The 25,566-nt window shown below is 44.9% G+C and overlaps 1 protein-coding gene across 1 annotated transcript in view; it reads left to right on the top strand.

The window, feature by feature from the left end:
* LOC138513733 (uncharacterized) overlaps positions 1 to 25,566 on the top strand; it is a 440,991-nt gene that overhangs the window by 301,566 nt on the left and 113,859 nt on the right. The window contains exon 12 of the mRNA XM_069628814.1: positions 3,037 to 3,103. Within this exon, the coding sequence (XP_069484915.1) occupies positions 3,037 to 3,103 (67 nt within the window). The remainder of the gene's footprint in view (positions 1 to 3,036; positions 3,104 to 25,566) is intronic.

Raw genomic sequence — 25,566 nt, 5'->3', positions numbered from 1 at the left:
TGAGAAACCCACCAGGCTGTGACAACACCCCAAGTCCCTCAGAGAAACTTTGCAATGACCTGGCAGACCACTTCAAGAACAAAATCAACAACATCCGACAAATCATACAAAACAGACCAACCAGCCATAACATTCAACCAACCGGACCTAACACAGAACCACAACACAAACTCCAAAACATTCCTGAAATATCAGCAGAGGCTTTCATCTTGCTGGTGAAACACAGCACGAAAGCAGGATCACCCATGGATCCCTGCCCACCAGACATCTACAAATCAATCCTCACTCAAGCAACGCCATCAGAATATTATAGAAACCTCCTAAATCTCTCAATAGCAACAGGAACCGTACCAAGAACCTTCAAATCCGCTTATATCAAACCACTTTTAAAAAACACAAGTGGCGACGTAGAAGACCTCCAACTACAGGCTGATCTCAAACATTCCCTACCCAGCGAAACTCCTGGAAACCTACGTATACAAATTAAACCAAGAACACGTAGAAAAACATCATCTGCTAGACCAAGCACAAGTCGGTTTCAGACCCGCAAGAGGAACAGAAACAGCACTACTATCCATCTGGGACAACCTAAAAACGAACGCTGACTCCGACACAACCTCAGCCCTGATTCTGCTCGACCTCTCTGCAGCCTTTGACACAGTTAGCCATGACACCCTAACCAACAGACTCAAAGACATAGGCAAAACAGACATGGCACTGCTCTGGATTAAATCATTCCTAGCAGACAGAACAGAAACTGTATGGATAAAGCCCTTCAAATCCACCCTACGAGTTAACGACTGTGGAGTACCACAGGGGTCTTCACTATCACCACTGTACTTCAACATCTACCAAACTCAAGTAATCAGAATCTTCAAAAAAAAACAAAATTACATGCTGCAACTACGCAGATGACACTCAAATCCTATACAAAATCAGACAGTCAAGCCGATCACTCAAACCTGATCGAGTGTCTAAAAGAAGTCTTTAGCTGGATGAACGCCAAACACCTGAAAATCAACCCAGGAAAGACAGAAATAATGATAATATCCAAAGACCAAGAGAACAACACCTATATTCCATAGCCAATGGAAATTGGAACCGCACCAACACCATGTAAGGTGGTAAGAAATCTGGGAGTCCTGATGAACAACGCCCTAACCTTAGAACCACAAATAAATGCACTAATCAAGAAATGCTTCTTCCTCCTTCACACAGCAAGAAGAATCTTACCTTTCCTCTCCTTCACCCACAAAACACTCGCGATCGTCGACCTCATCATGTCAAGAATTGACTATTCTAACAGCCTCTATCTCGGAATACCAGAATACCTCCTGAAGAAACTACAACAAATCCAAAATACAGCAGCAAGACTGCTCCTCAAGCTATCCAGAAGGGACCACATCACTCCAGCCCTAAAAACACTGCATTGGCTCCCAGTCAAACATTACATCACCTTCAAAACAATGTGCATAACACACAGGGCAATCAGCGGACAAGGAGCTGAATTCCTACAAAAGAAATTAACAATCTACAAGCCCACGAGACTCCTCAGATCAAGCAACGAAATCAGTCTGGAACAAAAACCATAGCTTAAGAAAAAAACTTGGAGGCTCCTCCTTCTCCCACTTAGCCGCAAAAACCTGGAACAACATTCCGAAAGAAATAAGAAACACCAAAGACCTACAATTCAGAAAATTACTAAAAAACTGGCTCTTCAACATCATAGATTCAAGCTGAAAAACGAAACTACCTAACGGGTAACACCAGGAAAAGGATGACAAATCTAGCACGACAGTGACCACACCTAGACCCGAATAAAGAAACTCTTACTACAACAAGAGAGACGACACTAAGTCGAATAGGACACAAGCGACACCCATAAAGACAGAATCAGCATCCCTAGCCAACTTCCAGCAAACGACCTCACCCGCTCCATAATTACTACTAGAGATCATAACTGTATAAAGGTGCATGAATGTCAGCACTTGCCACACTCGAACTAAGTTGTGGATATTGGCAGGGCCATTGACCAAAGGTAGTTGCGAATGAAAGCAGATGCCGCCCCTGGACATAACTGCAAGCGTAGGCATTTTCCACATTACAAAGGGTTCTGGGAGCGTTAGCATGCATGAGCAACTGAATAAGATGATGAATGCTGAGCACCCGCCGCATATGGAGGGAGTAACCCTGACTGACGTATACCGTGCACCGACTAGATCGGGAACGCTCTCCAGGCCAGACTTGAGAGGACGCACGAATAGCTGCCTGCCCCACATACAAACCGATGCCACACAAGCGACCGGTGCCAAAACTTGGGCATGGTTGCGAATGGATGCCATGTAGGAAAGGAAATGAGTGTTGGACAGCCCCAGATCTCGACAGGGACGCAGAGATGCTCACGCACCCCACCAAAAGAGAATATGGAAGTTTTAGCGCCTCGCTTCCAGGCTAATTAACCAACCAACTAACAATGTCACCCCTCTGCATACATCTCTCAAACTCTAACCAAACACAACCACAAACCTACAACACAACAATCCGCACAAACTTCACTACACTGCAACAACAAACAATCCACACATAGACCTGCACAACAGGACACAAGGGATACCGACCATAAAACACCCCAATCCCAGCCAACGGACTTCCGGGCTGAGGCCACCAACAGCACATCACCGCTCTCCTGCACTTTTCCAGTTTATTCCCACTAACTCAGCACCCACCCCACCCCTCCCTTTTTCAGAGCTGCCAGAGCACCAGGGGACCACTCTGGTGGGGATAGTGTGCGGTACAAATATCCTTTAAGATTAACATATCAATAAGGAGCATTAAGGTCATATTTTCTGTGATGTTGCTGCGTCTGATATGGTACATAATCCCAATTTTGCTAATTCTATGTTTTTGTGAAATCCCTCCCATGTCTGGTCGGTGGTCTGAGTGAGCGAGGATAACCGCACACCTTCAGATTCTTGGATCATTTCTTTTCACCCGAGACAGCTGTCGACTAATCTTTCTTCTTCTTTGTGCCTCAAGTTAGGTGGGCAGACAAATCCTGGCAGAGTGTACCAGACCTTTGGAGGAGTTGGTAGGAACCTGGCAGGTAAGCTCTCTTTATACTGGCTTGAAACCCAAGAATTAAACTGGCGTTTTCAACATATCAGAGCAAACACAAAGAGCACTTAACTGTAAAACAATTCAAGTCATACAGTTGTCAACATTCATAACAAGTGAAATGCAAAACATTACAACCCCTGTTCCGCACGCTGCAGCGCAAAGAATGGTATAGACCTTCAAGCTGAATTTTTATTTGAACATTTATGGTCGGAGTCTTTACCAAACAGCATCTTGCATGTAAAATTTACAAAGAAATGCAACCCATTCCCCAAAGTTCTGCACAAGTATCGAGACCGATGACAATGCATGTTAGTTGCCGGCCTTGGTTCTTTCCTGATTAAAAGCATTACTTAACAAAGACAGATATCACAGTAACTTTCATTCTAGCACTTTGATAATGTTTTTTCACCCGTGAAGCACGAACCTGATTGGAATGCACCTAAACCTCCCTCTCAAAGCTGATTCGAATAGTTCACTGAACAGCTGATCATGGCTTTGTAGGGCATGATCAGGTTGAGAGATGAAGTGGGCATAACAGACTTGGCAGGACCATGGTTGGAATAATGTCTTTTTGCTAGGTCCTGTTCAAATACCTGGAAATGAGACTACGAAAATGAATTGATGTCCATTCCAGCAGAGAAAATATAACTTTTTTAAAAAACTATCAATAATATTATGATCGTTTTACAATTTGTCATTTAGGAGTGTGTTAGTATAGAGGGAAGGCAGATATGGATATGATTGTTTAGAATAAGGCACATTGCCCAGTATGAATGTGAGTAATAATTGTTTATAAAAATGTATTTTCAGTCTTCCTGCATTGAATGATGGTTCTTTGATTTGTTCTTGATGTACTCAATATTGTTATTAGATAAATAACTTTTCTACTGTTGTTTTTCTATTGTGTCCTCTGGAATTTTCCTTCCAAAAAATCTTGTTGCTAGATCCTCCCAGGCAAGGTTGCTGTGATGTCACATTTGCAAGGCTAGAGGGTGGGGCTGTAGTGAACATGGAGGCATGGGACCACCACAGCTATTGAAGTAGGGTGTTTCCGAGGAATAGGGTGGGATAGGGAGGATCCCCTTGGCATCATAGCACATGCCAAGGCTTGTCGATATTCCCCACAATGCTGCACAGAAATATCCCCAGTAGCATAAAAGCAAGCTTCAGGATATGCTACTGTGGTGGGCCGCATCGGGTGTTAAGGCCATTATCACCCCGGGTTAACAAAGCGGCAACCCGGGGTGCACGTTTTTTCCTTCCTACAACGGGATGTGCGCAGCATCCCCTTGTACAAAGGAAAATCATTTACCAAAATGGCCGCCATGGAAAGAGAAGGTGAGGCTCTGTACGGAGGCCCTCTTCCCTTTGAATGGTGGACGTTGTGAGCAGAAAGGAAAGTGCGGCTGCTGTGGCGAGTCTGCAGCAGCCACAATAAGTTAAGTTTGGGTGGGTTACAAATAAAAAAGAGCAAATGGGGTGGGGGAAGATGGCGGTGGGGGAGCCGGCCGTTAGGCAGCTTGGAACGTGGGCTTACACTGGCGGTTCAAGCCTGCGTTCCTAGCCACCTGATTGGCTGGCTCCCCCCTCCCTGCCGGGTGCTAATGTGTAATAGGGGAGGTCAAACTCAGGAGGTCTGCAGATGTGCTATACCCTGTGTGTCCACAAAACAAGTCCTGCCTTTCAGAACAGTTGATTTGTCAGGCTCCAATGAGTTAGTGCTGCTTGCAGTCGAGCCCTGTGTGGTGTGATTCATGCAGACATGAACAACAGAAGTAATCGTAGCATGCAGCGAAAGGAGAGAGGAGCCCATTGTGACAGCTGGCACCATTGACCACTGTTCAAGATAACAGATGGGGCTCAAGTAGCCTCAGCTGTCGGTCACTACGTAGACTGCTGACATATTGCTTCCATGTGACAGAGCTTCAGTCCTAATACATATTGATCAGTCCCCGAGCACGGTTGCATGTTAATTATACGTGAGGACCCACACCCTATTAAACATTCGGCAATGTACCCAGAGAGGAAATAAAGCCAGAAGACATTGCAGAACAGAGTTGGGAGTGACAGAGAAGGTATGTGACGCAAGGTTGAATATCAGTATATCGTGGAGAGTGGAGAAGGATTGGGGAATTGAGATGGAAGCAGGGGAAGGGAAACTGTAGCAAGGAGGTGACTGTAGGAGCCAAGAGGGGAAATTGGAGAGAGAATCTGAAAAGAGCAGCAGAGCTCTTGATATGATATGTTATTTATGGTACGACGTCCTTTTGTCGCGGTATGTTTTTTCGCTGGTTTTTTTAGTGCGAATTCTTTTTTTAAAAAAAACCATCGCATTTTTTCGAAAATGGGCAGGGTTGGAGGAAGGAACCAACCCCAAAAAATAAAAAAATCCAAGGGTTTTTTTCGAAAAGAAATCGCAGTAAAAAACCCAGCGAAAAGACATCCCGCGATGAAATGACATGGAACTGTTATTTATAACACGCTTAATACCCAGAGCTTTCTAAGCACAGACCCGGGGTTCGAACCCTTGTTGCTTCGTGTCGTTTTGCTTCCAAGGCGAGCACGTTGCCGGGAACCAGGAGAATGAGGAATGAATAATAGGCGGGGAAAGTAACCCCAGAGGACCACTGGAGCAGATAAAAGAACAAAGGAAGTAAAAAAGATTGGAAGGAAGTAGTATTGACAAATAGGAGAGCGGCGGGTAAAGCAATGGAGGATGGAATGAAAGACATACATGATATGCAGAGTGGCAGTGAAAATAAGACTGGGAGAGAGAAGGAAAAAAATTGAGGTACGAAGAAGAAACCCAGAATTTGAGAGAAGAATAGAGAGGTGTATAATTGGAGAGGTGTATAGTTGGAGAGGTGTATAGTTGGAGAGGTGAGGTGGAGGAAGGAGCTGCATAGTGGGATGGTGAGGAGGCAATAGAGTATGAGGGTAGAAAGGAAAGCCAGAAAGAACAGAGGACTGGAAGGATGACTGAGAAAGAAAGTAGTGTGAAGGAGGAACAAGGTGGGGAGCGGTGAAACAAGGTTGCCTAAAGGCTTGATTACCGAATCCCATCTATTGGGGAAGGAGCTTGGTATCGATGGAAGGCCTGGAGAAAGCATCGGAACCAGCCCCGGCCCCAACCAAAGGGGAAGGATACACATTTTGTGGTTTAATGTTTTTTGAATATATAGGACCCCAACCCATGATGGGTCCATCCAGGCCACTAGAAGTGGTGTTGGCAGATCTTTGCATCAATCCAAGAGAGACAACTTGATATCTGGACAAGAACAAACTAAGCCAAGAAATAGTCTACAATATTGCCAAGAAAGAAGTCCAGGGACCCTTAAAACGCCAGAGAATGGCATGAATCGGGAGGGATTTACCAAAGAGTTGGAGAGAGGGAGGGACTGAGGACTACGGTCGTAATATATCCTGATCTTTACACTAAGTTTATGAGCATCCCCTTTGTGAACAAACCCAAACCTAATCCCCTAGCATTTAAAATGACTCTTAGTAAATCCCTGTGACCCCCCCATCTTGACTCTGTGTGCTATGTTGAACCTCCTGCCCGTGACATTGGATTATTTTGGATCCTTTCTTGCCGCTGTCAAGTACGAAGTTCCCCAAGGAATTTGTTTAGCCCTGGTTTTAATTAAAATCTCCATAAAGCCTCTACATGATCTTTTGACCAAGAAGGTTGAAGGACCCATTGTGAAATGTGTGATAACCGATCTGGTTTTACCTGACTGAGACCAAGCCAGTTGCTTTGGTCCCAACCCTCATAGCTTTTATCTCAGTAAAAATTGCATGGAAACAGTCTGGATGAACCTCAACAAATTTAAAAGAGAATTCTGTATGTTGGCTACTCAGCAACATTAGGAAAAAACAAACTGGATTATGAGCACATTTCCATATGGGAGGTTTCCTTGGGAACATAAAGGCACGTAAGATGTCTTCGACACGTATTTCACTCCACTCTTTCCGTGGCAGGTTAGAAAATACTATATTAAGCTACATCTATTTAATACTACTACACCAGATTCATCCTTTATTACCGGAGGACAACAGTGCCACTGTTACCTGGGCTATGATTGTCAACAAACTGGACTCTGCAATATCCTGTTTTTTGGGAGCCCATTAAATAATCGTTCAAAGCCTCCAAGTCTGTCTGATTCGCGCAGCCAGAGTAGTAACGAATACTGCTGGGCGAGCAAAATCTCTACTGCATTACAAAACTGCATTGCTTGCCTCTGAAATCTTGAATCTCATTCAAGGCCCTCACATTAGTTCATGAAGCCTTGTATGGTCCAGCACCACAGTATCTAAGAGGTGAGATTAAAGGGCATTGACTCTAGAGAAATCTATGTTCTAGACACACATATTTTAAGAAGTTTTCCAAGTTTAACAAGGTCTAAGACCATGGGCGGTTGCTTTCAAGTTCTGGCTGCCAAACTCTGGAATGCCCCCCTAGAGGATTTTGGTGGAATTGATTGATTTCTGTCTTTAAGAGACAATAAAATGTGTCATCTTTTAGGATGTCCTATTAATTCCTGTTTGGCTCGCTTATGAGATGCCCAATGGGTCATAGCGCTACACAAAGTGACACAAAATAATAGATGCCAACCTGCTTCTTTTTGTGGTTCTGAGCCGTGCACAATTATGAAGACAAAGCATTTCAATGTCCTATAGAAAACAAAGGGTTTCAAAACTAGGCTCAAATAAATGCACCTATACATGAATATTTTCCCTGCAGAGTCTTTTGGTTAATTAAGGGCAAATTAATAGAAATAACACAACGAAGATGCGAGTATTCAAATTGATTGCAAGGATACTGGTGAAATCGAAAGTTCTCATAGGACAAATTGTTCACAGTAGTTTACCCCAACAGTACCTTGGCCAGCGGGTGGAGACTGCTTGTGTTAAATGCTGGGAAGGGACTTATTCTGGTTCTGTCTTAATCCCGCTCAATAGAGGAAGCACGCCCAAAAGACTGTCCTTTATTTGGCAGACCTGGAGAAGCCAACATACAACAGGATTTTCAGCACACAACGGGGGTTCACCTCCTCCCCGAAATCCTTTTTGGTGCTTCTCCCCTGAATCCACCCTCACCCACCCTGCTCAAAACCAACGTGCTGACCTTGTCCCTCCCCAACACTTAACCACTCATGCACTGGTAGGGTGCCACCCCCAAACCCCGCCTTGGCAAGGCTCTTCTACCCCGTCTATCCCTCAGTCCCTTCAGCAAACAGACACACACACAAGCACATATGCGCACACATACGTACTCCGCTAAGGCCGTTTCTTCCCTCTTTCGGGCGGCTGGGAGGCTTCTTACACCATTTAGCCCGTTTTTTCCGGGGAGCAATTTTTTAAAGGCAGCCCAGTAAACGTGGTCTGACGATCGAATATCCTTAATCTCTTCCAGTCGTGGCTGCAGACATTTTAGTAGGATACACCTCTGTTAGAGTTGCACTATGAGGTGGGTATTTAGTTCACAAAATGCTTATGGGTTCTTGCAGATTGGCTCCTAAACCTAGGAGTGTGGCAAAGCTACCAAGCAACCAGAACTCCCCCTGTGAGCTCTGCTCTTGAATCCGCTTTGCCAAAAGTAGCCAGCAGCTTCTTCATAGGATCTGGTTCCGTCAAGTGGCACAAGCTGTGAAAGGATCATACTTGCAGTGCAACTTCACTGGATGGTGGATGGCAGTTGCTTGTAGTCTGTATTAGACTTTGTAGAGTGTGAAGTAGTTGCCTGTGTTTTGCACAGTGGGGGAGTCTGAGGAGCTCTTGGGGGCGGGGGCTCCCACCCACTCGATGATGTGAACCATGGGGGTGATAATTGGAGGATTCCCCAGAGTTTCCCCAATCTTCCCTCAGATAAAATGTTTACGCTTCAGATATCTCGTAACTTCACACGATATTAGGTGTTTGTCTCCTTGTGCTCAATGTTTTTATGCAAGTGACCAATTCTATGTTTTTCTTCTAGCGATAATCTAGGACCCCTACCCTCCAAGGCAGGAAGTATATTCAGTTTAAACCTAAGTATGTTGATCGTGCTTTGCAGCAAGGAAACAGTGAAATATATTCAGATGCCTTCTTTTCCTTGGAAAACAACCATATTCCTTGTACAAAGAATAGCTACCCAGACCATCAACAGTTTTACACCAATCCTTATCAGAAAGCTTGCTCTTTACCAGTTCTGGATTCTCCCTAAGATTGCTCTCATCCAAATTCATAGTTTGTAGAATAGATTTCATAATTTCGCTCAAACAATTAAATGATGGAATACATTTCTCTTTTAACAGTAATTGGAGAGACACAAAAAGGGAATTGGATGGGGGGGACCAACAGTTTATAAAACAAACACCTTTTAGCCCATATACCACAGGCTGCCAGAGATATTAACCCAAACTGGTGGCGAATAATGCAGTTAGGAATGGAGAGAGGGAGACCAAGCCCCATTTCCAGATTGTGTCCTCTAGAGAATTCAAGAAAGAGCTAAAATCATAGAGAGAACATTCTAGGCCATATATCAGACACAGCACTATTTGGGCCATATAGAACATCCGAAATGGAAGAGGAGTTGAGCAATACAGAGTGGAAGAGGACACAGCTACAGTGGGCGCTCTAGTTGTTGCTCAAATCCACCTGTGCCTGGGAAATTTAAAGAGCAGCAGCAGGAAACTAAAGGCTGCTGTTGGTGAAAGAAAGCAGTACCTTTCTGTGAGGCTTGAGGAGCCGCAAACCACAGACAGGCATGGTGGAGCCAGGCAGCTCACCAAGGAAGCCGCTGCTCGAGCGGGACATGCTGCAGGAATGCTAGGAGCCAGCGAGTGACTTCTGGGCATTCTTAGGTGATGACAAGCAGAGCTTCACTTACGGAAGACTGGAAAGGGACCAGTGAGTAACGGGGAATCCGTAGGAGATGAGAGAAAGGGGAAAAGGCAGTCACGAGGAGGAAGCAGGCGGAGTACATTCTTGTGGTATCCTGCGGTCAGCCGAACGAACACCAAGAAGAGCTGGTGAGTCCACCCAGAGGCAGAAGGGACACCGGGGCGTATCGGTTACCGCGCCAAATGCATAAAATCAGAAACAGTAGCAGAAAGAAAAAACAAAGAAGCATATTATAAAAGTGGAACATGAATTACAAACAAGACCCTTGCAAGTATGTGTTTGTATGCAATGTCAATACATGGGAAACTCAAACAGAATAATAGATCAAGAGGATGTATTAGCCAACCAAGTTGATCTATAACAGTGGGAACAAGTAGAATTACTGTATGAACAGTGGTATTGGCGGGAGTGTATACCAGGCAATTACAAGTGTGTGAATATATGAACATCCTAAGAAGAAACCTCAGGACTGAGTGGATCAAAAGAAAAGTAAATACACTGGCAGAGAAATATACCAGGGATCCTGATACCAGAGATCCTGAGGGAGACAGAATTACAAAGTGGTATAGTCCTGTGCATCAGTATTATTGTGACTGAAGAAAAACACAAGGAACTGTTGTTTGTAAATAACTTTTGTGTTGAAGAAGAATCCAGGGGGATCACCCTCTGGAGCAAGGACCTTTACCCTTGAAGAACTTCTGTGTTGGACCCGTTTATGCTTCCTTTAAGAACACTTTTCTGAATCATCCCAGGTTAAAAACTTCTTTCCTTTTCACCTTAGAGTTTAGTTTATAGTGTGAAGGTCAGAATACAACTTTGAACAAGGGGCAGTTTTGTTTTTGACATCCTGACTGGACAACCCTAGGTTTTGGTTTAGGTAGGGAAGCTCCTCTTAGATTAGGGTCAGGGAGGCCGGGAGGCCTTTTCCCAACCTCCTTTTATTTTCAATAAAATCTTTAACCAAAAACATGGCAATCTTGTGTCCGGGTTTCATTCCCGACTCCTCACAGAAGCCAACCTAACTACCTGCAATGGTTCAATAAAAATGTTTCATCAAACTCTCATCTGGTAATCCGGCTGAGCAGTCAGACGTAGACTGAGGGGAACAGAGAAATCGTCAGGTACACCCCCACCCCCCACTAGCAAATAATGTCCACACTGTATATTTTGTATACAAATTATGATCTTTATGAAAGATTGTGCAAATGCAGATATTCTCATAACGGGTAAATTGATCATTTCAAATAACCACCGGCCCCCCGCCCAGCAGCACACACAAGTTAAAAGGCGAGCATGTTTACAAATAAGTAAATCTCCCAATTATGGTAAACCGCCACAGGCCTCAAGCTCAGGGACCACAAAAGTGATGGGTGGAAGGTTTCGAATGAATCTAAACCACTGGCAATTGCTCTGGGCAACCTTCCACAACACCGTTTTTTAGCCCGTCTGCGCCATTGCAAAAGGGGACCAGCCATGTGCAAATCAGTCAGCAGCTGCCGCCACCGAAGGTAGCAGCCCAGCCCGAACTGCTAGGCCAGGTCCCCTCTGCACAGAAAACCAAGCAACCCCAGACATGTTTCGGCCTTGTTGGACCTTCTCAGTGAGGTGCAGCCTTGTTCCCATGTTTGGGGATGCTTGTGGTCTTGTGCAGAAGGGATGTGACCTAGCAGTTCGGGCTGGACTGCCCCTTTTGGGGTGGGACCAAGCCTGATTTGCATATGGTCTTTCCCCTACTGTAATGGCTTGGCAGGCGAAGAACGATGGTCTGGAAGGTTGCCCAGAGCAACGCCAGTGGTTAAGATTCAGTCTAAACCTTCCAGCCATCACCTCTTTGTTTTTGCTTTGTCACCCCGAGTGGGACGTGTATGCCCAGACGTGGGTCCCGTGCCTGCTGGGCCTAGAGACCCAAGCTACTCCTCACTGATGAGGCCCAACAAGGCCGAAACATGTTTGGGGATGCTTGTGGTCTCGTGCAGAAGGGATGTGACCTAGCAGTTCGGGCTGGTCTGCCCCTTTTGGGGTGGTACCAAGCCTGATTTGCATATGGTCTTTCCCCTACTGTAATGGCTTGGCAGGCGAAGAACGATGGTCTGGAAGGTTGCCCAGAGCAACACCAGTGGTTAAGATTCAGTCTAAACCTTCTAGCCATCACCTCTTTGTTTTTGCTTTGTCACCCCAAGCTCAGGGAGACACTCCCAGGGTATTTGCTTACACATGACCGGTTGCAAAGTTCCAGGACGATGTGGTTCCCAGATAAATACACTTAGACAAAATAGTCAAGGAATGATTTGTTTGCCCTGGGCCTTAGAATAATTTGAGGAAGTTTCACAGAAGCAGTCTGCACTCTGTACAGTAAATAGGATTGGGCCAAAGCCATTGTGTAACTGGAACTACAATGCCAGAGGACACCAGCGGCCCCCAGTGGCCCAAGAAAAATACCTAAAAATTGTAAAGTATTATACATAACAATCCACAAGATCAACATTCACAGATGACTAAAGCTCTTGAGGGATTGTACACATCCCACAGACCTAATACAGGAACATTGCATGCTCCCAAAAACAACAAATTAATCTCTCGGGTAGACCTACAGAAAGGAAAGAAGGTTAGTTATGCAACAGGTGCCATCAGGTAGTCTGTGCAACTAATCATGGTGTAATAAACTACACTAAATTCCAAGGTGACAATAAAGTTGAGCAAGCACTTAATTACATCAAAATGCTTAGCACGTTAAAGTGATTTCAGACAAATGGGGAAACAAGAATTTCACAAGTTAAGGTAAAAAAGCCCGACCCTTCCTAAAATCCTAGTTTAGTGTTGGGCATGCCACATAAAGCATATGATAACATCTGCTGTAGGAACACAAGGGGCAATTTCGATTTAGGTTTTCTTTCCCCATAATCCAGAGGAAAAGTTCAGGACGCAACATCCGGGTTCCAGATGTATAGTGCTCCTCCACCTGTCCCACTGCAGATCTGCCAGCAACGTTATTCCAGGAAATAGAGAGCCGCAAAGGAGTCCAGAAGTCGAGGGCATAGAACCTGACAGCCCTTTCCCTTCCCCACAGAGATAAAAGGTGGAGCTCAAGAGCACAAGACGAGCAAGGCAGACCACACGTTGAGAGATCTAACTCAGTACGGCAGTTCAAGAGGAGAAAGACGGCGCAAACCGAGAGGGTGACCAGGGGAGAAGCGACCTTGCCCTTTCCGACCAAGGTCTGTGATACCTCTGCAGAAGGAATCGTAAGACCGCGAACAATAGCCTGTGTGTGTTGAAGCAGATGTCAACGGTACACGGACCCTCCTCTGCTGATAACCAAGCCGCAGAGAGACGATTGTCTCTGTGGTACCAACCTTGACTACATAGAGAAGAGAAGCCAAGCGGCTCATCACATCCCGTGAGTCAAGGGGAGAGCCGATAAGAAACCGAAGTGTGTTGAACGAAAGTAGCAAACGGCTAATTGAATTGTGAAAGAGCATAAAGAACTATTGATAATAAAAGGGGGGAAAACCAGCAACAGAGGAGTCCGGCATCACGTGGGTGCTCACTCAGGAATACCCGATTGATGAAACTACCGTTACCAGAAGGCCTTGTGAAAGGCGCAAAATGGGGTCAAAGTGGTCATACACAGGTACAGTAAAATCCTCTGTACAGTCGAAAGTCTATGACCGACAGAAGATTGTGAAGCTAAGGGAACTGAATCCTGCATCATGAGAACTGGGTGACAAAGTTGGCAAGAGTGAACCTAAAGGAGGGATGCCGATAAACAGAGACGTGTAAGGACCTGATACACAGTGTGTTGACAAGAGTGAACACGGCAGAGCAATGTACACAGTGAACTGTTTTTAAAAGAAGATTACGTTTGTGAATGTCACAGTTGAAAATTGCATTGAAAGCCATAGTGAACCCGACGGAGGGAGGCGAAGAGTCGAGTAGGATCTGAGCACGGAAGAGGGAGATACAAGGGTGAGAAGCCAACACCCACCGACCCGTGAATGCAACAAAGAAAAGTACAACAGGGAAAGTCTTTGAATGCATGCCATGCCAGAGTGAACCTGACACAGAGAAGCTAATATTCGAGAGGGGTCTGAGCCCAGAAGAGAGGAACTCAGGGGTGAAGAGCTATCGCCCAAATACAACCAGCGAAGAACTCTGGAACTTTTTGTTGAACTTTTGTTTTGTACTTTGTACCTGAAAGGCCCTCGGAAGAAAGAAAACATAACTGTCGAAGTACCTGATATCATTAAGAACTATTTGTGGATCTGGGCCCAGATAAGGGGGAACCAGAGGTGAAAAGGTAACACCCAAAGCACAAACAGAAAGGAACTTTTGTTTATTTTAAAACGCATCCGGTCCTCCGAGAAAATAGACTCTTTGTAGAAAAGAGACTTAACCACTGAAGGCCCCGATTGCTGAGAGCAGAACTATTGGCTCGTGCTGGGAAAGCTCGAGCGTGTGCTGTGCTCCTCAATCCTACCTTTTCCTGTGCTGAAAATGTGGGGAAGAGAGACCCCGACTACCGCATCCCGACATATTATTTGTGAACACTTCCTTCTTTCTTAAGAACATTATCCCTTACTTCTTTGTGTATTTAGCGGAAGGATTGGCAATAGGTTTTTTAGTATAGGCCCTTTTATTTTGACAAGACGCCACTCGGACTGTCTTATTATTGTTTGATGGTCGAAGCTTGCTCCCATTTAAGATTTAGGTTTTAGAAAAGGCGTTTTTACAACCTACCTATACAGTTTAATAAACATACTTGAACTGTGATCACTTTTGTCTTGCTTTACTGTTGCCACCATGTGTTCCTTACACAGACCTGTTGAGTGAACCCCGATGTAAAAAGCATCTGTGAAATCAGCGATACTAAGTAATGGAGTGGTCCAGTGAAAGGAAGTATCCCACTTGAAAGTCTCAGTGAAAGGGTTACATGTCTTTATATCGAGTTAATGTATAATGAATCCCCATATATCGCATCATTTATCTTGAAAACCTTTATAGTGAATGCATTGCCCCCCCCCCCCAAAAATGCAGTTTCCCACCCCTAAAAACCCATTCTGTTTACCCAAAGAAATATCACCCTTTACCCCACCCTAAATACATTCACTATAAAGGTTTTCAACACAAAAGATTCGATATATGGGGATTCAATATACAGGATTCGATATAAACACTGTATATATACCAGTGAAAGGTACTTAATTTAAAGAGAGAACGCGAATGAACTGCAAAAGTGAAATAAAGAACATTAATTCCTCGAGAAAGGAAAAGTGAGAGTTAAAACTATGAACTTTAAGTCAAAGTGGTCCTACGGTGGTATGTAAAGGAGCCAGGCACATTTGAAAGTCTTCGACATCCGAAAGTGGTCTGAGCCTGGCTGAGGGAGACCCGAAGTATGATACGCTTGGGGAAGGGAACCCCTTGAACTGTGTTTTTGTGTTGAACTTTATCATTGTAGGTCTGAGCCTGACAAGGGGGATACCTACGAGAACTGTGTGGTAAAGAATCTGAGCTCGACAGAGGGGGATCTTTGTGAACCTTTTGTTGAAACACTAATTTGAAAGTTCCAGAAAGAGACTATAACGTGGAAGTCCAGGTGGGCCTCAAGCCACCCTTTGAACTGTGCATTGTGTTGGAACCCAACCCATAGTGTGTCATCCTGCCTGCAGGGACCACCTTACTCCGTGAGGCCTAATGCGAGGAGGAGAGCTAGTTCAGCCACATTCTCATTTGAACACTCATTTTTCCTTTTGCATATATTTCTCCTCCTTACACTTTTTTGTACAAGAGATAAAACAGGCATTAGGTTTTGACAGCATAGCCCATTTTGATTTGACAGGACTCCATGAGGACTGGGTTATTTATTATTTGATGGTCGAGATTACTCCCATTTTAGTTATAGGGCAAAGTAGGAGTTTTTCCAACACCAACCATTTCAACAAAGGTTTTACAAATTGAACCCATTGTGTCAGTACTTGTGATACTATGCCTTCCCTACACAAGTCAACACCATCTCTGCCTTTGATGTATATCCTATGCCATGCATCGATTACTTAATAGATAAACTGGGAAATGCAGTGTTCTTGTTTACTCTAGATGTAACTAAAGGGTATTTGCAGGTCCCTGTACACGGACCGGATAAGGAACAAACCGCCTTCACGGCACCCATAGGGCTATTCCAATTTAAGGTTCTCCTTTTCGGTCTGCTTGGCGTCCCAGCGATTTCAACGACTTGTAGACAGTATACTCCAACCCTATACCGATTTATGTGGGGCCTATGTTGATGATAGTTATCTATAGTAAAACTTGCGAGGACCATCTTTCCCATCTTTACACTATTATGAGAGCTCTCCAAGAGGCCGGATTGAGTGCCAACCCTAGGAAGTATAAGCTGGTCCAATCATCTGTGAAATATCTGGGCTTCTTTGTGGGAAATGGTAGTGTACAGCCTCAGCAAGAAAAGGTGAAAGCTGTTTTAGATGCCCCCCACACACAAGACCAAAAGAGATCTTGGCGCATTCTTGGGCTTGATTTGGTATAATCGAAGGTGTAAGGTAGGCATGGTATCACAAGTATGACACAGACAGAAGGGAAAAGCTTCAAAACCTTTGTTACATGGTTGAATGGGAGGGGGAACTATCTAGATCTATAACTAAGATGGGAGTGATCTCAACTAATAAAAGAAAACAGTTCTAGGCAAATATAAATGGGCTGTACTTAAAAAAATAAAATTTAAAAAAAGCGAATGCCTGCCCTTACTCTCATACAAAAAATGTGGAAAGCGGATGTGTAGTTCAAAAAAGTAAATCGGTATACAAAAGAAATGGCAGGATGTCTGTTATCCAAGGGTAACTCCCTTCCCCACTTTAAACCCCCCCCATGATGTGAAAGAGTTCTTGCCGGGTGGCTGGCATATATAGTTCACAGGATCCGCACACTTCAAACCACTTGGCACGATTCACAATGTTAGTTTTCCCTTGACATAAATATTTCCACAACAGAATCTCGTTAGTCTTTCCTTGCCTTGATTTCAGACACAATTTCTTTGCAAGGCTTCCCTTGTCTGAGTTCCAAGCAGCAAAAAGAAAGACTCATCACAATTCTAACTCATCAATATTTCAAACCAGACTTCTCAGGCTTCTCGTGATGTAGGTCTGGGTTTGTCTCTCTGGTCTTTCAAGTTCATTACAACACAATTTCCCAACAGGTCCCTCAGGCTTCCCTCACCTGAGTCTGTACCCCTCCGTACTGTAATGTTCTAAATTTCACTTACTGATTGTTATTTCGTTTTCCCGTCAAACACATTTGAGTGTGCATGTACCTCAGCATGATCACTTCGACTCTCACATTTAACAGTAGTTTATACATGCTCTTCTGGCACCAGTGTTTTCTGCTAATGTAGTTGTCTTACATATGTGTTCTCTTTAGCATTCTTAGTTCATCTTCTGCCTTTTGGCACTTTGATAACACAATATCCTCTTTCTGATAAATGCACAGTTCAACGCAGGCTTCCCTATGTCAAGCTCAAACCTGTCTTTCTCAATTGGGTTTCCCTCTGTCAGGCTCAAACCCTCTTTGACTACAGATAACTTTTGTGCACTTGTTCACAACTCCCAGAATGCACTTCTTCCTTTACCTTCTAACTTCAAACTTAGAATGTCCACTTCCAGATTTCTGCCCCTCTTCAGCCACACGCATACCACTGGGATGTGTTCTCTGACTCGCCCAGGTAGTACAGCACGGGCAGCTAGCCCTTCTGGATCCGTGGGCTGAGGTCAGGGTCCCACCGCCTGCCACACAGACACCCTACATTAGCAATTGTCTGGGCCTTGCCAGCAGGGTCATGTGTGCCTGAGTCCAATACTTAGGAGGCACAGCCCTGTGACACGCTGCAGCCCTTTCCTCTGACCGTGCCAGCGTTGTGGTACACTGTCCTTCTTTGGATCTTCTTGGCACCCCCAGCCTTTTGGCTCTTTCGCTCCACACAACCTTTCCAGCTCGCTTCTGGTGTTTGGGATTTGAAGAGGGATCCTCTGCCCGTCTCAGCCTTGCATCCTCCCTTCTGCTCCCGCAACTGCATCTGCTTTCTCTCCATCAGCAGCCTCCCTTTATACACCTATGTGATGTTAATAGGCTGCAGGTGTGACACCAGTGTTAGGTCTGCCTGACCTTGCCTGACTTCATTAGTGGAACAAAATGAGGGTAGTTGGTTGTAGTCTTTCCTCTGTTTTGTAAGGTGTTTCATACAGGTAGTCTTTGCTACTCTCAGTTGTGTCTCCTTCTTCCCAATATAATGCGCAAATGTGCAGTGTGAGATGGTGTGTATTTGAGAATACACGAAAACGACAGAGGGGAAAAAACATCATGGTTGACAGATAAATTACGAAATGCAGAACCCCAGAAAATGTGTTGAACCGATGAGGATGATGTTTGTTATAACAACCTCAAACAAACATTGCGTCAGAACCCCATATTAAAAGTGACAGACTTCTTGCAAGAGTTGTTTTACAGACTGATGCCTCTCTGACAGGATAAGGAGCTGTACTGTCTCAAATATATGATGGCTTGGAGCATCCTATATTACTTACCAGTCGCAAACTATTTCCTAGAGAGAAAAATGACTGTTAGAAGTAGAAGCCCTTGCCATCAAATGGGCGATCCGCCATCTCAGATACTACCTATTGGGAAGAAAATGTACCCTAATTACTGATCATTCACCCTTCGTTTGGATAAGTCAGAGGAAAGAATCTAACCCTTGAGTTATGCATTGTTTCCTGGACTTGCTACCTTACTGTTTCGCGGTGGAACATCGAAAGGGTAAAGACCAGGGGAACTTTCACTTCCTTTCCTGGTTCGCCTGTGAAACATATCCGTCTACAGCGCATAGGGGAATGGTATGTATAAAACCAGAGGGTGTTTCACTGCCTAAACCCTGAAGAGCCGTTACTGGGGTGGCCAGGGCATGGCAATCACCTTGGGATACAGACAAATGCGGGAGGATCACCTGGGTGAAGGGTGCTGGGGGATTGGTGGAGAGACACCTGTTGGTGAAACGCAGTATCCCCCCTTTCCCAATACCACTGTCCAATCCTATTTTGTGGGATATTCCAACTTCCCAGACCCCTAGCCCCTTTCCTACACAAACACTGTCCCTCTAAAGAGATCAGGCAGGGTCAGGCACTTGACTTTAATCACGCACACCTAATACCTATTAACTCTACCCACATGGTTAAAAGGTGGAACACAGAGACACAATTTGAGCAAGGCGGTTCACGAGTAGGAGCAGTACCTCCAGGGCTATGGCGAACCAGGCAAAGGAGAGTGACAAACCGAGGGGTTGAACCAAAGGGGCAGGAAGCCAGAGGACCCTCCCCCGGCAAGAGAACGTTCTTTCTGAAAGGCTGTGAGGATTGCACACGACAGCCCAGCTGGAAGGGAGAAAGAGTCTTCCGAGTGCTACAAGGTTACCAGCCACTCTTCCGGGTGAACGGCAGAGTTGGGGAGGTGCAAAAGGGGCGGTGGTGACAACCTTGACTCCTACATCAAAGGCGTGAAAGACGGAAAGCATCTTAACATGACTGGTGAGTTGAGGAAAGCAAAGCAAGCCTGGTCTGTGTTTAATTGAACTATGACCGCTAGTGTCTTTTATTTCTCAACAGATCAAGAACTGGAGGGAGGTGTCAAAGAGGATTGAAGAAGAAAGCCAGCCAACTGATCCAGACTGCTTATTGAAACAGCCAATCGTATATCCAGGGGACCAGGTACTGGTGCACAAATGTGTCTTCACCTGGAATAAGCCCTGCTTTGAGGGACCCTATGAGGTGGAAGTAGTTACCCCCCACTGCTGTTAAATTACAAGGAAGACGAGCCTGGCTGCATCTGCACAACATCAAACCGTACAAGGGAGAAACTTCAACCCCTCCTGCATCTACTGAAAGTTAAGCAAGAGAAGAAGTTCTGTGTATACAGACAAGATCAGCAACCGAGAGCAAAGAAAAGGAGTTTCTGGAATAATAAAAATATCTTTGAAATAAAGATGGACATCTCTTAAATCTAATAAGGAATGAATGGGCTTGCAGCTATCCTGGAACTTTTTTAGATAGCTAAAAGGAACAATGCGTTAATGCACCGTAGCCAAAGGACAGGGAATGCATTGCACCTTCTATGCTACCCATCATAATAACATTACACACACTCTTGAATGCTGTTTTCACTTAAATATTACAGTCTTACCCAGCAATCCTAAAAACAATCACATTATTTTCAGAATTATTGTGGCAATTATTTTTCAGTTCTTGATATAAAAGTGTGAGTTACAGAAGATAACACAATTACATATTGAATTAAATCAAATGGAATGGTTCCAGAATATGAGATTCACTACCATCGACAAAGTCAAAGAGTTTTTCCTGATTGGTAATTGTGATTTCATTTAGTCTTATGTTTTGTCTTTTCTTCCTTATTATTATGGCATTCAGACACATAATGATTAAACATGCAGACACTGTGGGGGACAATGAAACATCCTTTATAATCCCTAACAAAAGCACAAGCAGCATTTTCCCTTATTTTACTAATCAAATTGTTCGACTTTAGAGATGTTGGAGAAGATCATAAAGGCATTAAATACATATCTTGATAAATCGGCTCACTTAAAAAATAACCTATAGTATCAGCACATGGACGTGGGAGAGAGAACGTTAGATGAAAGCTTCTATGTCTTCCCTCTCATCTCCTACATCATGAACACAGCCGGAACATTTATTGCAAAAGAGATGTCTGCACATGATGCGAAGTGCCTCAGTCATCTGGCATCGTGCACAACCAGAGGAAAATTCAGAGGAAAATGGCAACCCTACGATGGCGTTCAAGGAAAACATTTCCATATGAAGATACTTCTGTGAAAATACAAAGAATGGAGAAAGGGATGAGCTGGACACGCGAAAAACGTATGTATCCATCCCAGATTGGAGAACGAATAAAGGCTGTCGAAATGAGGATTGAATTTTCAGACATAGTGGAAAGATCAGGAGTACCAGGATGCTGGGAGAGACCTCAGCTGTTGGTGTATGAACGAGGGTCTACCAACACATGATGGGAAGAAGGAATGCTATCTTGCCCCGCACACTTATTGAAGAAGGAACCAGTAAGCATTGTACAAATAGTGAATTACATGTGTTTAGAGTCATGGGCCAAGTACTCTAAGCTCCTAACATGAGTTGGCAATGAAGCAGGACCCGTATCCATAATACCACTAAATGTGACAACATGTTTCAGGAATTAAGGCCTGGTACTGGTTGGAGAAAATAAAGGATGCAAACAGGTGCTCGAAGTGCCGGGAATTAATGAAGGAACTGCCATGCTGGTGGCAAATGCCTTCAAATTACTTGGAGCAGTGCTAGTGTTGGTTTTGCTAGGATTCTGTTTCATAAGGATCCCTTTGTGACAATGCCAGAAAACCACCAAGAAATCTATTGGGATGAAGATCATGATTGATGTGAATGCAACTCATATACCACAGACTGAAGATACCACCCGTGAGAACATACAGAAAAGTCTCCCAGCACCCGCAGGAACACAATTCTACTACCCTAAGGATCACAAGAAATATGTTGGACGTTGGGTATTTTGTCGACCAACTGGAGAATGCTGTCACATGATCTGGAGTGTGGTTGAGCATATAAAGAATACCGGTGACCTGAGGGGGGGTGACAAAAATATTTATCCCAAAGAAACCTGGATGTGAAGAGAGGATGGCCGAGGACTCGATCATAGGGTAGAATGTAGAGGAACAGGTGGACATGTTATCCCTAGCTCCCACCCCCTCATCTCCTATGGGAACAGTAAGAGAAGAGCCCTATGTGGGACACGCGGTATCATCCCAATACTGCATTGAGTGTATGAGAGATGATATGCACTCAGACAAGCATATTGAATTTACCCTCGCACTGAGGGGGTGGAAGGATGTCTTCCCACACCATTGGAAGATTTAGAGCTACAAGTGAAATCTGGCAAGAGCAGAGTGACGTCATAGAGGAAAGATACTGCGACTTACTGAAACAATATGCATATACTCAAAAAATAAGGATTTAACTGAAGTAACAAAAGAAACATGCAATCGAATATAAAGAGATTGCATATACAAAGAAGATAAAGTAACCTGCTGATTAATAAATGTATATATGCTGAAACGCAAGGTAGATGTGACATATATAACTTGCTGCAGAGGAAAACATAACATGGCCCCCAGTGGATGCAAGGATTACATTTAAAACCCTCTGCATTGTCCACAAGGCTTTCTGGGGCCTGGGTCCAAAATACCTTCAACTATCCCTCCGTAAATATCTCCCCTCTCGAGCCCTTCGCTCCTCTACTTCTAACTCCCACAGGGTTAGTCGTTTTGCAAAAAAACGAGCTGGGGGTAGATCTGTCTTCGGCTTGTGCCTCCCTTGGGAACAGCCTCCCGGTCACCTTGAAACTTGAGGAAAATCATCTTTGGATCCGGAAACTTCTCAAGACCTTCCTCTTTGCCTCTGCCTTTGCCCCCCTTCTCCTCTGTTGATCTGTTTCTTCTCATGGCATTGTGCACCTGGCCACCCTCTGTTCTTTCGGGCCCAGGTACCTGCTCACTCTGCCACCCTCCCGCACTGCCTCCAGGCCACTATCTGCACTAGGGTTCTGTATCTGTACCCATACAGTCCCCCTCCCACGTTTCTTCTGCACTTATTAGATATACATTTCTGACTTTCACCTGCCACTTGCTTGCTGTACTACCATGGTTTAAAGCCCTTATTTATTATTTAATATTTATTTGTTTTCTCTCCTCTGCTTTGCACTTTCCACTCCCCCGCCTTTCCTTGCACTTTTCCCCCATTTTCCTTTCCCATGCACTTGCGCTTTCTTAAATGTCACTGGGCCTAGTAAGATCGCTGTTTTTCTGTTTTTTTCTCCCTTGCTCCCCTCTTTTTGCCTGGTCGCGCTCTGAAACACTTGTGTACGAATGTGATATAAATAAAATATAATTTCATATCATTTCATTTCATGTAGCAATATGCTATACAATGTTGCAAAGAGCAGCCTGCTGCATTTCTTCCATTATAATCAGTATTGTATGTATTTAGAGGTAGTTTGATAATAAAGTAGTACTTTGTGATATTCTTTGTCTGTCTGGTTATTTGGGTTCAAGATCATTATTGGTAATTCCATCTAGCACATGAGATGCTTAAAGTTGCTAGAGCACACTTAATCTGCCATTCCACCTTCTGCTACCCCCTGCCCCTTTGCCACCACTGACGGGTGTACCACATCTCTGTACCCCTCTTTGGAAAACCTTCAAAGGGGGCAACCGCTTCACTTAGCTACTCTCAATGCGGGTTCTTCCATTAAATACTCTACTGACATCTGCCGCCTTCTTGAAGATGTTGACCTTGATGTTCTTGCCCTCACTGAGAAATGGTTCAACGCTAGCTCTGTCACTGCTCTTGACCCTCTTCTTCCTGAGGGCTACAAGATCAGCTCCAAGCCCAGGGTCAACCGGTCTGTAGGCATAGCGGCACTGACCTTCTCTGAATGGGTCCCTGCTACTATCATACCCGCTCAATCCTACTCTTCCTTCGTATGCCTCGTCTGCAGGCTTGGTGTTTCTCCCACCCTCTCGCGTACTCTTGCCACCATCTATCAGCCCCCTGGACCAGTCCCCCTCCCCCTCCTCCTTTCCTGAATGGGCCAACCTCACCTCTTCTCTCCTGACCTCTACTTCCAGGCTTCTCCTCCTCTGAGACTTCAACATTCATCTCAACTCTTCTGACGCAGCCACTGTACTCTTCCACAGCCTCTGTGACTCTTTCCCTCACTATTCTTTCCTCTGGTCCGACCCACTCAACCGGACACACCATGGATGTGCTCATCTCAGCAGTCATCCCCATCTCTAACCCTCTCACTACACCTCTCTCCATGTCTGACCCTACTCTCTTCTCCTCTCACCTGGAGCTCCTGGGCTGCCTGGAAAAGCCTCTGCCCATACGGTCAATCTCCTTCTCTGTCATTCGATCGATAAAGCGAATGTCAGTCACTGCTTTTGCTGCCTCATTCATCCCTCTCCCATCCCTGCCATTGACTCTCCCACCAACACAGCCCTAGCTAACCTTCACTTCTCCATCTCTAACACACTTGACACCCTTGCCACTGTCGTGAGGATCCCTATGAAACCTGCCTCCAAGCGCAACAGCTGGTATGCTTCTGACCTAGCCTCCCTGAAACACAAGTGCAGAGTTGAACGGGGGTGGCAGGCTTCAATCCCACCCACTGACAAAATGGCGTGAAGAAAACTTTCCAGAAGAGAGCACATCACTCGGGCACTAAGAACGCTGCATTGCTTGCCAATCAAAAAACAAATCTTCAAAGCACTCTGCATAACACACAGAGCAATCCACGCCCAAGGAGCGGAATTCATATAGAAGAAAATCTCCATTTACAAACCAGTGCAAACCCTAAGATCCACCAATGACATCCGCCTTGAACCGAAACAGTACTTAAACCAAAAATTAGGAGAATCAGCGTTCTCCGGCATAGCAGCGAAACTGTGGAACTTGCTCCTGAAGGAAATACCAACAGAGGACCATATCAATTTCAGGAAGATGTTAATACCATGGCTGTTTAACGCTTGGAGCTGAAGAAAACGTCTGAGCAACAAAATTCCATCCACTGTAAAAAAAGAAAAATCCATGATAATGGAACACACAAAACCAAGCGCCAGTGACGAAAGATCCTCCAGGTATGTTCTGCAGGCAACTGCCTGCAGGGTCCTGAACCCCTTGTCTCCTTCCTTTCCTTCCATCACCGTCCCACTGCACTGTGACCCTCACTCCCAACCCCTCTACTGCCCCACTCGCCTCTGACAGGTCCATGTGCTTGAGCACATGACCAGAAGGGCCCTCTTCAAGGGTCCACCCAAGGCAGCCTTGCCCCCACACTCACCCAGCTAAAGGCCAGAGGCAAAGGACAGCTCTCTTATGGGCAGCTCCCCTCTCTGTTTTACCTAGTTTACCCATAGATGACTGACGAAGGCAAAATGTCACGGGCCGTGACCTCTGCCAATACTGTGCTCAATTAAAACCCTTACACTCCCACACTACCACCATCATATCATATTATAACATTGTGTAGATTACCTGCTCCACCCCCAATAGATTCATTGGGAGTCATGTGTGTGCTGCACCTTGATGGAATTTTTGGGACTACGAAATGCATCACACTTAACAGTATTTTGGGGGTAGGAAATGTATCACCCTTCGATGGGTTTTTGGGAGTAGGAAATGTGTTACACTTAGATGGACCTTGTGGGTAGGAAATGTGTTGCACGTAGACGGTTTTCTGGGGGTGGAAATGCACTGCACTTGGATGGATTGTTGGGGGTAGGAAATGAGTTATACATAGATGGATTCTGGGGGTAGGAAACGTCTCACACTTAGATTTCGGAGGGTAGGAAATGTGTTGCAATTAGATGGATTGTCGGGAGTAGGAAACTTGTCACCGGTAGCTGTAGTTAGGGGGTAGTAAATGTGT

This window comes from Ambystoma mexicanum, chromosome 12 (genome assembly GCF_040938575.1).
Source record: "Ambystoma mexicanum isolate Mex_15411 chromosome 12, UKY_AmexF1_1, whole genome shotgun sequence".
Lineage (NCBI taxonomy): Eukaryota > Metazoa > Chordata > Amphibia > Caudata > Ambystomatidae > Ambystoma > Ambystoma mexicanum.
This window is presented reverse-complemented; position numbering and strand designations above follow the sequence as displayed.